A 14,250-nucleotide genomic window follows, 5' to 3' on the forward strand; every position below is an offset into this window, starting at 1 on the left:
GCTGTGATATTCCCATTCAGTTACTGCATGATTTCACAGAATAGACCTGACTTCTACTTAGTATAGACCTCTTTACTTCATCCTTCCCCAGTAAAGAACAAAGAGATTTTTAGCAAATCAAATAGCAGATTTTTGTTTTGTTTTAATGAGTATACTTAGATCTGAAATGTATTACATTTCAGTAATGTAAATGTATTACTGATTATGGTTATAGGATATTTATAACAGGAAAAACTAGTATTCAGTTAGATCTATGTATACTTCTAAATAAGTATTTTTTAGGGGCACCTGGGTGGCTCAGTTGGTTAATTAAGTGTCCGACTTCGGTTCAGGTCATGATCTCATGGCTCTTTGTGCATTCTCTCTCTCTCTCTCTCTCTCTCTCTCTCTCTCTCTCTCTCTCAAAAATAAATCAACATGAAAAAAAATTTTTATTCAGAGCATTAGCGGGGAAAAGGCAGGGAGAGAGGGAGACACAGAACCCAAAGAAGGATTCAGGCTCCAGGTTCCATGCTGTCAGCACAGAGCCCAACATGGGGCTCAAACCCACGAACCGCGAGATCATGACCTGAGCTGAAATCGGAAACTTAAATTAACCGACTGAACCATCCAGGCAACCCCTGGCCCCTAATTTTTTTTAATAAGTATTTTTATTTTTATTTTTTTATTTTTTTAATGTTTTATTTATTTTTGAGAGAGACAGAGCGTGAGCGAGAGAAGGGGCAGAGAGAGAGACAGACACAGAATCCAAAGCAGCTGTAGGCTCTGAGCTGTCAGCACAGAGCCAGACGTAGGGCTTGAACTCATGGACCGTAAGATCATGACCTGAGCTGAAGTCGGACGCCTAACCACCTGAGCCACCCAGGCGTCCCAATAAGTATTTTTATTTTTTTAAGGTTATTTATTTATTTTGAGAGAGAGTACAAGCAAGAGAGGCAGAGAGGGAGAGAGAGAATACCAAGCAGGCTCTGCACTGCCAGCACTGAGCCCTCCGTGGGGCTTGATCTCACAAACCGTGAGATCATGACCTGAGCTGAAATCAAGAGTTGGATGCTCAAGTAGGTGAGCCACACAGGCGCCCCTAAATAGGAATTTTAAATGATTCAGGAGAAGAAGAAACTTAGTAACCTGAAGTTTCCACAAAGCTCCATGCTTTTGCGTTTCATGAATCTATTGCCAACTTGTAAGAGGACTTAACAATTTTCAAAAAACTAAAAAGATATTTGTCCTCACATCGTCTTACACACTTTCACGTTTGTTTTGAGAGGGTCCAGGATCTGAATATTGAAATGAAACTTGAGCATTCTTCTGTGAAGCCTGGGTTTTACTGAAGAAAATTCCCGTGGCAAATGGCATGTGCATCTCCTACCTGTTAACCTTCCCAGAGAGTGCAAAACTTCGCATTATGTAGAAGGCTTTATGTACTTACTACTACGATTGCAGTAGACTGCTTTTTCTGGAAATGATTTTTAAATGATTATTTTTCTCTTATAGCTATGTCTGGTGAGAACAGAGAAAATACACTGTTTTATTCTGAAATTCCCAAAACCATCAACAGAGCAGCAGTCTTAATGCTCTCTTGGAAGCCTCTTTTGGATCTTTTTCAGGTAGGATTAAACATTGCTATTCCTGTGATTTGGTGTACATTTTCAGATGCCTTTATTAAGAGGCAGAAATTCAAGTGGGTTTTATATTTGAAGTAGATGTGAATCAAAAAGAATGAAAACATGTTTATATTTTTGAGTGTATGACTGTTAAATTCCATTTAATTCTCAACATCTGAAACTAAGGGATGTTACAATTCAGGTTTTAAAACTACTTTCTCCCTGTTAAACCACCTTCCCCTTCTATAAACTTGTTAGTTATATAGTTCTCACATTTTGGGGGAGGAGTTATTCATATAAAGGCAGATATATATTTCTGCCTTTATATTCATATAAAGGCAGATATATAGTTCCAGAAAGCTTTTGTTTAAATTTTTAAATTGAATCTTTAGTTTTACTGCTTAGTAACAGTGCTAATGTAAGGACACTAAGTTCAGTTTTTATTTCTAAATAGTATAATACAATTTATGTAGAATCAAAAGCTTAGGGGTTGTTAGGGGGGGTTTTTTTGTTTGTTTGTTTTCCTCAATATTTTATCTTTAGACAAAAAGCAAATAGTTGAAAACATCCCAAGAACAAGATGACAGTTTGGGTGTGATCGTTTGCCCTTTTGGTTCTCATTTACTATTTTACATTGAATATTTCCTTATTAAATAGCATTTTGGGTTAAATGAGCTAAATGTGATATTCTTAGGAATTAAAAAAAATAATTTCTATGATAACTAATCATTTTGACTGCAAATATATCACTGTTGTTTTTTACATAGACTTCATGACTTTTCTTTAAAACAGAAAAATTCCTTTTTTTAAGAACCAAAATAATGGTAGTTTTCTAATGAAACAGTTTGCAAATTAATAAATCAAACTTTTAGTTTAAACTTTTATTGTGGAGGATTTCAAACTAGTAAAATTGTATGTAATTATCAAGAATTATCAAATCTTGGCCATTTATATTTTATTGCAGCCCTACCAGTCTCCCCTTGCAATCCCTACCCCCACTTCTTGGATCATTTTGAAGCAGAGCCAGATATGTTGTTTCACTCGTAAATAAGTCAGTGTGTGTCTAAAAGATACAAATTCTTTTTAGAAATTACCACAGCATCATTATCATAACTTTAAAAACTGCTGATCTTTTTTTCATATGAAATATTCAACTAGTGTTCAAATTTCCCTGATATTTAAATAAAATTTCTCTTTTTTTACACTTGATTTGTTCAAATCAAGATCTAAATAAGGTTCACGTTATAATTTATTAATAGGTCTCTTTTAATCTATTGGTTTTCCCTCTATCCTTTTTTTCCTCATTGTACCTTATCCATTGAAGAAAGAAGGTTTTGCTGATTGCTTATCTGTGGTGCTGTTTGATATGTTTTTTGGCCCCCGTATTTTCTGTAAATATGAATAGGTAGTTAGATCTAGAAACTTGATCAGACCCAGGTTTGCTTTTTTTTGAAAGCAGGGTCTCGAAAAGATATTTGTACACCCATGTTCATAGCAGCATTATTCACAATAGCCAAAAGGTGGAAACAACCCAGTGTCCATGGACAGATGGATGGATAAACAAAATGTATATACATACAATGGAATATTATTCAGCCTTAAAAAAGAAGGAAATTCTGACATGCTACAGCATCGATGAACCATGAAGACGTTATAATAAGTGAAATAAGCCAGTCACAAAAGGACAAATACTATATGATTCCACTTATATGAGGTACCTAAAGCAGTCTAATTCATAGAGACAGAAAGTAGAAGGTGGTTGCCAGGGGCTGGGGGAAGGGAAGAATGGGGACTTGTTGTTTAATGGGTATAGAATTTCAGTGTTGCAAAATGAAAAATTCAGAGATGGGTTATACAGCAATGTGAGTATACTTAACACTACTGAACTAAACACTTAAAATAGCTAAGATGGCAAGTTTTATGTTATATATATTTTACCACAATTTAGAAAAAAAGAATACTTCTTAGATAAGCTTTGCTTCCATCAGGAGGCATATAGAACTTTATTTCTCTTCTTGTGATGATAGCACCCTTTGGATCATTGCCAAAATCCATTAATTTATGAGGAGTTAAAAAACAGTGGTATTTTATCATTCCTTCTTCATTTATTAACTGAAATACTTCTATAAAAAGAAATTGCTATTCAAAAACTCAAGAAACAATGGAAAGGCAGAATAAATTTTGATTCTTTCCCCTTATTTATCATTTTTCAAATAATTTGTTTCCTGTAGTCCTTCATAGGTGATCACCTAGGTTTCTCAGAGGAATGTTTTTTTTGGTGTGTGTGCGTGTGTGTGTGTGTGCGTGTGTGTGTGTATCCATCCTCATAAACTTGTAGAGTAAACCTATTTGATGTTTTTTGATCCACTGACAGTTATTATTCTTACTGTACAAATTGTCTTATTTTTGGCTGGTGACAGCCCCTTCAACTTGACGTGTCAAATCCTTTTGGCATGATACTTGCTGCTATAATGAAGATTTTCCACCTTACACATTGCCTATTGCGTGCTTGGAGTCCATCATTTCTTCAAGGAGCTCTAGTTCCTTTAGAGGAAATTGGTATTAAGAGACCACGATGTGGGTACTAGGAATGCGCATTATTATTGGGTTTGTCATCGTTTCTAGGTTTTTTATTGAACAAACTAGGGAATATATACATTCTGTGTGTATGTGTGTGTGTGTGTGTGCGTGTTTGAAATGTAGGTATCAATATGTATCCAAATCAAGTCAGATAAACCATAATGTCAGACTGATGTAACTAATTGAAATTTTACATACAGAATTTTTCTTTAACCTCATTTATCTTACATATGAATCTCCTTTCTCTGATGCTAAATAACAATTTAAATAACATATTACTCATTTGCTTTACTCCATATTACACATACAAGTTTCAAGATAACAAAGGAATCAACACTATGATTACTTATAACAGTAACTTGGAATTGTTCTTCTCTGTGTGGTTATGTTACCACTTCTATCCAGTTAGGTGCATTTGCTTCATTTTGTTTTCAAGTGTTAGGAATTCCTTTTTAAAAATTTTTTAATCTTTATTTTTGAGAGAGAGAGAGAGACCGAACTCAAGTGGGGGAGGGGCAAAGAGAGACGAAGATACAGAATCTGAAGCAGGCTGTAGGCTCTGAGCTGTCAGCACAGAGCCCAACGCAGGACTTGAATCCACAAACTATGAAATCATGACCTGAGCCAAAGTTGGACGCTTAATCTACTGAGCCACTCAGTTGACCCAGGAATTCCTTTAATTTTTAGTTGAATTTTGTTGTATAAAATAGTTACAGGATTCCAAATTCAAATCCACAGAACAATGTATTCAGAGAAGCTCCCTGTCTCCTCTAATCTGTTGCCCTCCCTCTCCTTCTAGATAATGGTTTTGTTTCTAAATAGCTTCTCCCTTTTCAACAATGTGAGTATATAGACATTCATAGCCCCCCCTTAGAGAAATAGTAACATCCAATATACATTTTTCCACCTTGCAATTTTCAAGTAACAATGTATCCTTCAGATCACTCCACAGGGATACATACATCATTTTTATTTCTTTTTACGTATGTTGTGTTGTGCAGACTAATCATAGTCAACCAGTTCCCTATTGGTGGACATTTCAGTTATTTCCAGTTCTATTATAAATAGTATCACAGTGGAATGGCTTGGGCATACACCTCTTTATAATTTTGCCAGTATGTCTTTAAGCTAGATTCTTAGAAATAAAATCACTGGACCAAAAGGTCTATTCTTTTGTAAATTTTCTAGATAGTACCAAATTTCCCTCCATAGGAACTGTGCCGTTTGAATTCCCACTAGCAAGATTTGTAAGTGTGCCTGTTTTCCCTTAGTTCTCCAACACAATAAATATATGGTTGTACATTTGGATTTTTGCCAGTCTGCTAGATGGGAATAGTGTCCCAGTATAGTTTAATTTGCATTTCTGTTACAGGCAAAATTGATCATCTTTTTATACAGTTTAAGGCTACTTGGATTTCTTTCTCTGTAAATTGTTTATTATATTTCTAACCCATTTTTCTGTGGGGTGATAGGTCTTTTTCTTCATTCTTAGAAGTCTTTAACCTACTTAAAGAGGATATTAACCTTTTGCCTGTGATACAGTTGGCAAATATTTTCCCCAAGTTGTCATTTGTAATTTTACTCTCTTTATGGTAGGGTGGGCTGGGGTGTGTGTGCGTGTGTGTGTGTGTGTGTGTGTGTGTGTGTTTTGGTCATGTGAAAGATTTTTATATAATAAAATATATCAGTCTTTTCTTTATTTCTTTTGGATTTTATTGCTTCTAGAATTTGTGTCTTCTGTCACAGTTAGAACAGTTTTTTCCACACCCAAATTATAAAAGAATTCAATCATGTTTTCATCTGGTACTTACATGATTTCATTTTTTAAAGCTTTATTGAGGTGTAATTGACACGTAATAAACTGCAACTATTAAAGTTTACAATTGATAGATTTGGGCATATGTATGTACCTGTGAAACCATTACCTCAGTCATTACCCCCAAAAGTTTCCTTGTACCCTTCGGTAATCTTCCTACCCATCTGTCCCCAGGCAACTATGGTACCAGTCATGTACAGTCTTTGATAAGTTTTATCTCTTTTTTTTTTTTTAATTTTTTTTTCAACGTTTATTTATTTTTGGGACAGAGAGAGACAGAGCATGAACAGGGGAGGGGCAGAGAGAGAGGGAGACACAGAATCGGAAACAGGCTCCAGGCTCTGAGCCATCAGCCCAGAGCCTGACGCGGGGCTCGAACTCACGGACCGCGAGATCGTGACCTGGCTGAAGTCGGACGCTTAACCGACTGCGCCACCCAGGCGCCCCAAGTTTTATCTCTTAAATATTTCAGAGATTTTTTTATTCTACTGTAAATGGTATTTTCTAATTTCAGTTTCTGGTTGTTCATTGATAATATTTAGAAATACAATTGATTTTGTGTATTGATCTTGTCTTGTAACCTTGCTTAAACCCTTTTATTGGTTCCATTCGTTTTTTTGTAGCTTCCACTGGATTTTTCTGTATAAACAGTCATATTGCCTGCAGACACTGGAAGTTTTACTTCTTGCTTTCCAATATGGTTTCTTTCGGTTTCTTTTTCTTGGCTTATTGTACTGGCTAACTCCTCCAGTGCCAAGTTGAATAGAAATGGTGAAAGCAGATGTTCTTGTGTTCCTAATCTTAGGGGAGGAGTCATTCGGCCCTTTGTCAGTAAGCCTATTGGCTGTTGGTTTTTCATAAATGCCCTTTGGTAGCTGGAGAAGTACTCTTCTCTTTCTGGGTTGCTTACAATTTTTATCAGGAACAGTTACTGAATTTTGTTAAGTGTTTTATTCTGTGTTTGTTGAAAAGATCATAAGGCTTTCTTTTTTATTTGTTAATATGGTAAAGCATCATTTGATTATTGAATGTTAAATCAATAATCACTTGGTTATGATTTATTATCCTTTTTAAGTATTGTTGATTTAATTTGCTATAATTTTCTTGAGATTGTTTTATATGTTCATGAGGAATACTGGTCTGTAAGGTTATTTCCTTGTAATTAAAAAATTTTTTTTAATCTTTATTTTTGAAAGAGAGACAGAGTGTGAGTAGGGCAGAGGCACAGAGAGAGGGAAACACAGAATCCGAAGCAAGCTCCAGGTTCTGAGCTGTCAGCACAGAGCCTGATGCGGGGCTTGAACTCACAAGCTGTGAGATCATGACCTGAGCCAAAGTTGGATGCTTAACTGACTGAGCCATCCAGGTGTCCCCCCTTGTAAATTTAAAAAAAAATTTTTTTTTCAACGTTTATTTATTTTTTGGGACAGAGAGAGACAGAGCATGAATGGGGGAGGCGCAGAGAGAGAGGGAGACACAGAATCGGAAGCAGGCTCCAGGCTCTGAGCCATCAGCCCAGAGCCTGACGCGGGGCTCGAACTCACGGACCGCGAGATCGTGACCTGGCTGAAGTCGGACGCTTAACCGACTGCGCCACCCAGGCGCCCCCCCCTTGTAAATTTTTTAAGTGTTTATTTATTTATTTTGAGAGAGAGAGACAGTACATGTGGGGAGGGGCAGAGAGAAAGAGAGAGAGAGAGAGAGTGGGAGAGACCCAAGTAGGCTGCACACTCAGCACAATGTAAGCCTGACGTGGGGCTGAAATCAAGAGTCATACACTTAACCTGAGCCACCTAGGCGTCCCTTTTCCTGTAATTTCTATATATGATTTTGGTAATGGTGTTATGCTGGCCAAGAATAAGTTGGAAGTCATTTCCTCCTTTTTAATTTGCTAGAAGAATTTGTTTGGTAGAATTCACCAGTAAAGCCATCTGGACCTGAAGTTTTCTGTGTGGAAAAGTTTTTAACTGCAAATTCAATTTCTTTATTAGATGTAGTGCTATTCAAGTTATCTATTTCTTTTTGACTGAACTTTGGTTGTTTGTGTTTTTTAAGGAATGTTTCTATTTCACCTGTGTTACTGAATGTTTTGACATAAGTTTCATAATATTCCCTAATCTTTTTAATGTCTGCAGAATCTGTGGTGATTTTCTTCTCTCATTCTTGATATTCTGTGTAATTTGTGTCTTCTCTCTCTTTTTTTTTTTTTTCTAATTAATCTAAGGGTTTATCAGTTTGGTTTCATTAATTTTTCTGTCATTTTCTATTTTCTGTTTCATTGTTTTATCCCCTGGTCTTCATTATTTCCTTTATTTCTGCTTACTTTGAATTTCATTTGTCTTCTAGTTTCATAAGGTAGTGGCTGATGTTACTAGTTTGAGACCTTTCTTTTTTTCACTAAATAGGCATTTAGTGTTCCACATTTCCCTGTAAGTGAAATGCTTAGCTGCATCCCATATATTTTGATATGTTGTGTTGCCATTTTCATTTAGTTCAAAATACTTCCTATTTTCCCTTTACCCCATGACTTATTGAGGTGTGTACTATTTAGTTTCCAAGTATTTGTGTATTCTCCAGAGATTTGCTTTCTAATCTAATTCTCTGGTATTCAGAGAACATAATTTGTATGACTCGAATCTTTTCCAGTTTTTGAGTCTTGTCTTACGACTCAAATATGATCTATCTTGGTGAACGTTCTGTGTTTACTTGAGAAAAATATGTGTTCTGCTATTACTGCATTTATAAACGACTTGGATCAATTTATTGTGTTGCTCACGTCTCCTATGTCCTTACTGATTTTCTGTTTGATCAGTTATTGAGAGAGAATGTTGAAATTTCCATTTCATGATTGTAGGTTTAACTATTTCTCCTTGCAGCTTTATTAGTTGTTGCTTTGTATATGTCGAAGCTATTTTGTTAGGTACATAAGTGGATAGGATGGTTATGTCTTCCTGATTAATTGGCTCATTTATTGTTACAAGATGACACTCTCTGTTTCTAGCAACATGTTTTACTCTGAAATTTAATAGTAATATAACCACTCTAGCTTTCTTCTAATTAGTGTTAGCACAGAATGTGCTTTTCCATTTTTTAATTTTTTTTTACCAGCTTTATTGAGATATAATTCACATACCATATTCACTCATTCAAGTATAGAATTCACTGGGTTTTAGTATATTTACAGAGCTGTACAGCTATCATCCCAATCTAGTTTTGGAATATTTTGTCATCCCAAACGGAAACCGATCAGCAGTTACTCCCCATCCACCTAGCTGCTCACCTGCAGACCTGGGCAACTATTCATCTATTTTGAGTCTCTATAGATTTGCCTATCCTGGACATTTCATATCAATGGAATCGTACAATATGTGGGTCTTTGTGACTGGTTTCTTTCACTCAGCACAGTATTTTCTGGATTCATTCACATTGTAGCAGATAACAATATTTGTGTGGCTGAATAATGTTTAATTTCATGGCTGTACCACATTTTATTTATCAGCTTATGGATATCTGTGTCATTTCAGCTTTTGGGCTTTTATGACTAATTCTGCTTTTACCATATATGACATTTTTTGTAGACTTATGTTTTCAGTTCTCTTGGGTATATATATCTAGGAGTAGAATTGCTGGGTCATGTGGTAACTGTCTAAAATTTGTATAATTTTTTTTTGACCTGAGCTGAAGTCGGTCGCTTAACCAACTGAGCCACCCAGGCGCCCCTAACTGTCTAAACTTTTAAGGAAGTATTAAATTGCTTTTCCATAGCAGCCGCACCATTTTACATTCCCACCGGTAACGTATGAGGCTTCTAATTTCCTACATCCTCACTAACACTTGCTATTATCTGTCATTTTGGTTATAGCCATCCTAGTGAGTGTGAAGAGGTATCTCAGTCATTTGATTTGCATTTCCCTAATGATCAGTGATGTTGAGCAGTTTTTCATGTCTTTATTGGCCATCTGTATATCTTCTTTGAAGAAATCTCTTTGCAGGTTGTTTGCCCATTTTAAATTGGGTCTTTCTAATTTTGTGTTGTAAGAGGTTTTTTTATATATTCTGGATACAAGGTACTTATCAGATATTTGATTTACAAACATTTTCTCCCATTCTGTGAGTTGCCTTTTTGCTTTTTTTCTTGAATTGCAGTAGTCATTAATTAGTATGCGATCCGTCATCATTACCTTTGGCAAGAGTTTAGTACTATAATCATTAATTTAGATCTGTATATTTAAACACAATAGCTTTGGTCTCTCCTTTATGGAAGATAAGACATTTTTGAGACTTCCTTTTTCTTCTATTCATCATTTACCTTAATCTGAAGTTCTTACATCTTCATTACAAAAAAAATTGCACTGAAATATGTGTAATATAAAATTTACCATTTTAACCATTTTTAAGTGTACATTAGTGCAAATAAGTGGTATTAAGTACATTCACATTGTTGTATATCCATCACCATCATCCATCCATAAAACCTTTTCATCTTGCAAAACCGTAACTCAGTACAAATGAAATAATAACTTCCAATTACCTTTCCACCTAGCCACTGGCAACCACCATTCTACCTTCTGTTCCTGGGAGTATAATTACTCTAGGTGTCTCATATAAATAGAATCACACCGTGTTTGTACCTGACCTATTTTACTTAGCATAATGTACTTAAAGTTTATCCATCTTGTAGTCTGTATCAGAATATCCTTTTTAAAGATGAATAATATTCCATTGTGTATGTATGTACGTACACACACACACACACCCCACATGTTATTTACCCATTCATCATTAATAGTCACTTGGGTTGCTTCCACCTTTTCACCATTGTAAATAATGCTGCTATGAACATGGGTGTACAAATATGCTTTCATGTTCCTTTTTTAATTCTTTTAGGTATGTACTGAGAAATGGAATTGCTGGATCATATAACTCTGTTTTGTTTTGTTTTTGAGAGATTGCCGTAATATTTTCCATAGCTACTACGCCATTTTACATTCCCACTAATAGTGTATGAGAGTCCCAATTTCTCCACATCTTCACCAATACTTATTATTTTCTGGCTTTTTATAGTAGTCATCTTAATGAGTATGAAGTGGTATCTCATTGTGGTTTTGATTTGCATTTCTCTAACGATTAGTGATATTGAGCATCTTTTCATGTGCTTATTGGTTATTTGTGTATTTTTGCAGAAATGTCTATTCAAATTCCTAGCCCATTTTTTAATGCAGGTTGTTTGGGGGTTTTTGTGGTTTATTTTCTTGATAGTGTTGTATTGTTTGAATAGTCACCACCAAAAGGATATGTCCAAATCCTAAAGGTGTCTGTGAATGTGACCTTGTTTAGAAATAGGGTCTTTCCAGATGTAATTAAAGATCTCAAGATGAGATAATCCTGGGTATAGGGTGGGCCCTAAATACAGTAACTGGTATTCTTATATGACAAAGGAGAGGGAAATTTGAGACAGACACAAAGGGTAAAGACCATCTGAAGACATAGAAAAAGATTAGAATTATGTTGCCACGAGCCAGGGAACCCTGGAGCCACCAGAAGCTGGGAGAGGCAAGGAAGTATTCTCCCCTAGAGCCTTTGGAGACAGCCTGACCCTGCTGAAATCTTAATTTTGGGCTTCTGTCCTCCAGAACTGTGAGATAATAAATTTCTGTTGTTTTCAGTCACTAAATTTGTGGTAATTTGTTAAAGCAGCCCTAGGAAACGAATAGACATTCTTTGATGCACACAGTTAAGTTTTGATAAAGTACAGTTGTGCTTTTTTTTTTTCCTTTGATTCCTTGTGCTTCCGATGTCGTATCTAAAATACTGTTGCTTAATCTAGGGTCACACAGTTTTGTCTCTTATATATGAGTTTTATAGTTTTAGCTCTTACATTTAGATCTTTGATTCATTTTGAGTTAACTTTTGTATGTGGTGTGAGATAGGGGTCCAAATTAATTCTCTTACATGTGGAATCCAGTTGTCCTACCATTTCTTATGGAAAGCTATTCTTTTCCTCATGGAATGGTCTTAGCACCCTTGTTGATTAGCACCTTAGCACCTTTGTTGAAATTCAATTGACCATAAATGTATAGGCTTATTTCTGGGCTCTCAGTTCAATTCCAGTGGCCTGTAAATCTGTTTGTATGCCAGCACCATACTGGCTTGATTAATGTAGCTTTGTACTATTGAAATTTGAAAACGTGAGTCCTCCAATGTTGCTTTTTTTCAAAATTGCTTTGAAATTCCATATCAATACTATTAAGATCAGCTCATCTATATCTGGAAAAAAGGCAGATATGATAGGCAGTCTTTGAATCTCTAGATTAATTTGGGGTATATTGCCATCTTTATAATCTTAAGTTTTCCAATCATGGATATGGGATATCTTTCCATTTATTTAGATGTTTATTTTACTTAAATAGTGTTCTACGCTTGTACTTCTTCAGTTAAAATTATTCCTAAGTATTTTATTCTTTTTGAGGATATTTTAGATGAAGTTATTTTTTTATTTAATTTTTTAATGTTTATTTTTGAGAGACAGAGACAGAGGGTGAGCGGGGGAAGTGCAGAGAGAGAGAGAGAGAGAGAGAGAGGGAGGCACAGAATCCGAAGCAGGCTTCAGGCTCTGAGCTGTCAGCACAGAGCCCAACACGGGGCTCGAACTCACAGACTGTGAGTTCATGACCCGAGCCGAAGTCTGAGGCTTAACCCTCTCAGCCACCCAGGCACCCCTTTGATGAAGTTATTTTCTTAATTTCATGTTCATACTGTTCATTACTAGTGTACAGAAATGCAGCTGATATTTGTATATCAATCTTGTATTCTGTAACTTTGCTGACGTCATTTATTAGCTCTAATACTTTTTGTAGGTTGTTTTAGGGTTTTTCACATATAACATCATGTCATCTCTATTTTTTTTTATTTTTTTTAATGTTTATTTATTTATTTTTATTTTTTTTTTTTTTTTAAATTTTTTTTTTCAACGTTTATTTATTTGTGGGACAGAGAGAGACAGAGCATGAACGGGGGAGGGGCAGAGAGAGAGGGAGACACAGAATCGGAAACAGGCTCCAGGCTCTGAGCCATCAGCCCAGAGCCTGACGCGGGGCTCGAACTCACGGACCGCGAGATCGTGACCTGGCTGAAGTCGGACGCTCAACCGACTGCGCCACCCAGGCGCCCCAATGTTTATTTATTTTTGAGAGAGACAGAGACAGAATGCGAGTGGGTTAGGGGCAGAGAGAGAGGGAGACACAGAATCTGAAGCAGGCTCCAGGCTCCGAGCTGCCAGCACAGAGCCCAATGCGGGCCTCGAACTCACGGACCGTGAGATCATGACCTGCGCCGAAGTTGGACGCTCAGCCGATTGAGCCACCCAGGCGCCCCCATCATGTCATCTCTAAATAGAGATGTTTTTCTTCTTCCTTTCTAACCCTAGCTAGAACCTCTAGTACCTGTTAAATAGTGGTGGTAAAAGCAGACATCGTTTCTTTTTCCTGATCTTGAGGAGAAAACTTCTGTTTTTTCCCTTTGAGACTGATTTAGCTATGGATTTTTTATAGATGCCCTTTATCAGATTGAAAAATTTCCCTTCTATTCCGAATTTGTTGAACACTTATCATGAAATGGTGTTAGCTTTTGTCAAATGATTTTTCTGTGTCTATTGAGAAGATCACTTTTTCCCTTGTTATTGTATTAATATCAATTGATTGGTTTTTATATGTTGAACCAAGCTTACATTCCTGGGATAAATCCCACCTGTTCATATATAATTCTTTTAATATCCTGCTATATTCAGTTTGCCAGTATTTTATTGAGGATTTTTGCATCTATAGTCCTAGGGCATGTTAGTCTGTAGTTTTATTTATTTATTTTTTTTGTGATGTCTTGGTCTGGTTTTGATGTCAGGGTAATACTTCATTAAATGAGTTGGAAAGTGTTTCGTCCAAGAGTTTGAGAAGGATGGGTGTTCATTCTTTCTGTAGAACTCATCAGTAAAGCCATCTAGTCCTGGGCTTTTTGTGGGTAGTTTTTTGAATCCTGACCTAATCTGTACTCATTAGAGGTCTGTTTTGATTTTCTGTTTCTTCTTCTTCTTCTTTTTTTTTTTTTTTGCTTCTAATTATTTCTCTTATTTTTATTTTTTTATTTTATTTTTTATTTTTTTAAATTTACATCCAAATTAGTTAGCGTATAGTACAACAATGACTTCAGGAGTAGATTCCTTAGTGTCCCTTACCCATTTAGCCCATCCCCCCTCCC

At 36.0% G+C, this 14,250-nt stretch overlaps 1 protein-coding gene across 4 annotated transcripts in view; it reads left to right on the forward strand.

The window, feature by feature from the left end:
• The window catches only part of DPP8 (dipeptidyl peptidase 8), a 69,191-nt gene that overhangs the window by 8,422 nt on the left and 46,519 nt on the right, over positions 1-14,250 (forward strand). For all 4 annotated transcript variants that reach the window (XR_006961266.1, XM_047074935.1, XM_047074933.1 and 1 more), the window contains one exon: positions 1,495-1,607. Coding sequence is in view for 3 of the 4 variants with exons in the window: in XM_047074935.1 (XP_046930891.1) it covers positions 1,495-1,607 (113 nt within the window). In the remaining variant the exon portion in view is untranslated. The remainder of the gene's footprint in view (positions 1-1,494; positions 1,608-14,250) is intronic.

The sequence above is a fragment of the Lynx rufus genome, unplaced genomic scaffold (genome assembly GCF_022079265.1).
Source record: "Lynx rufus isolate CCGP_SWC_20201006 ecotype Redwood Valley unplaced genomic scaffold, mLynRuf1.p SCAF_13, whole genome shotgun sequence".
NCBI classification, from domain to species: Eukaryota; Metazoa; Chordata; class Mammalia; order Carnivora; family Felidae; genus Lynx; species Lynx rufus.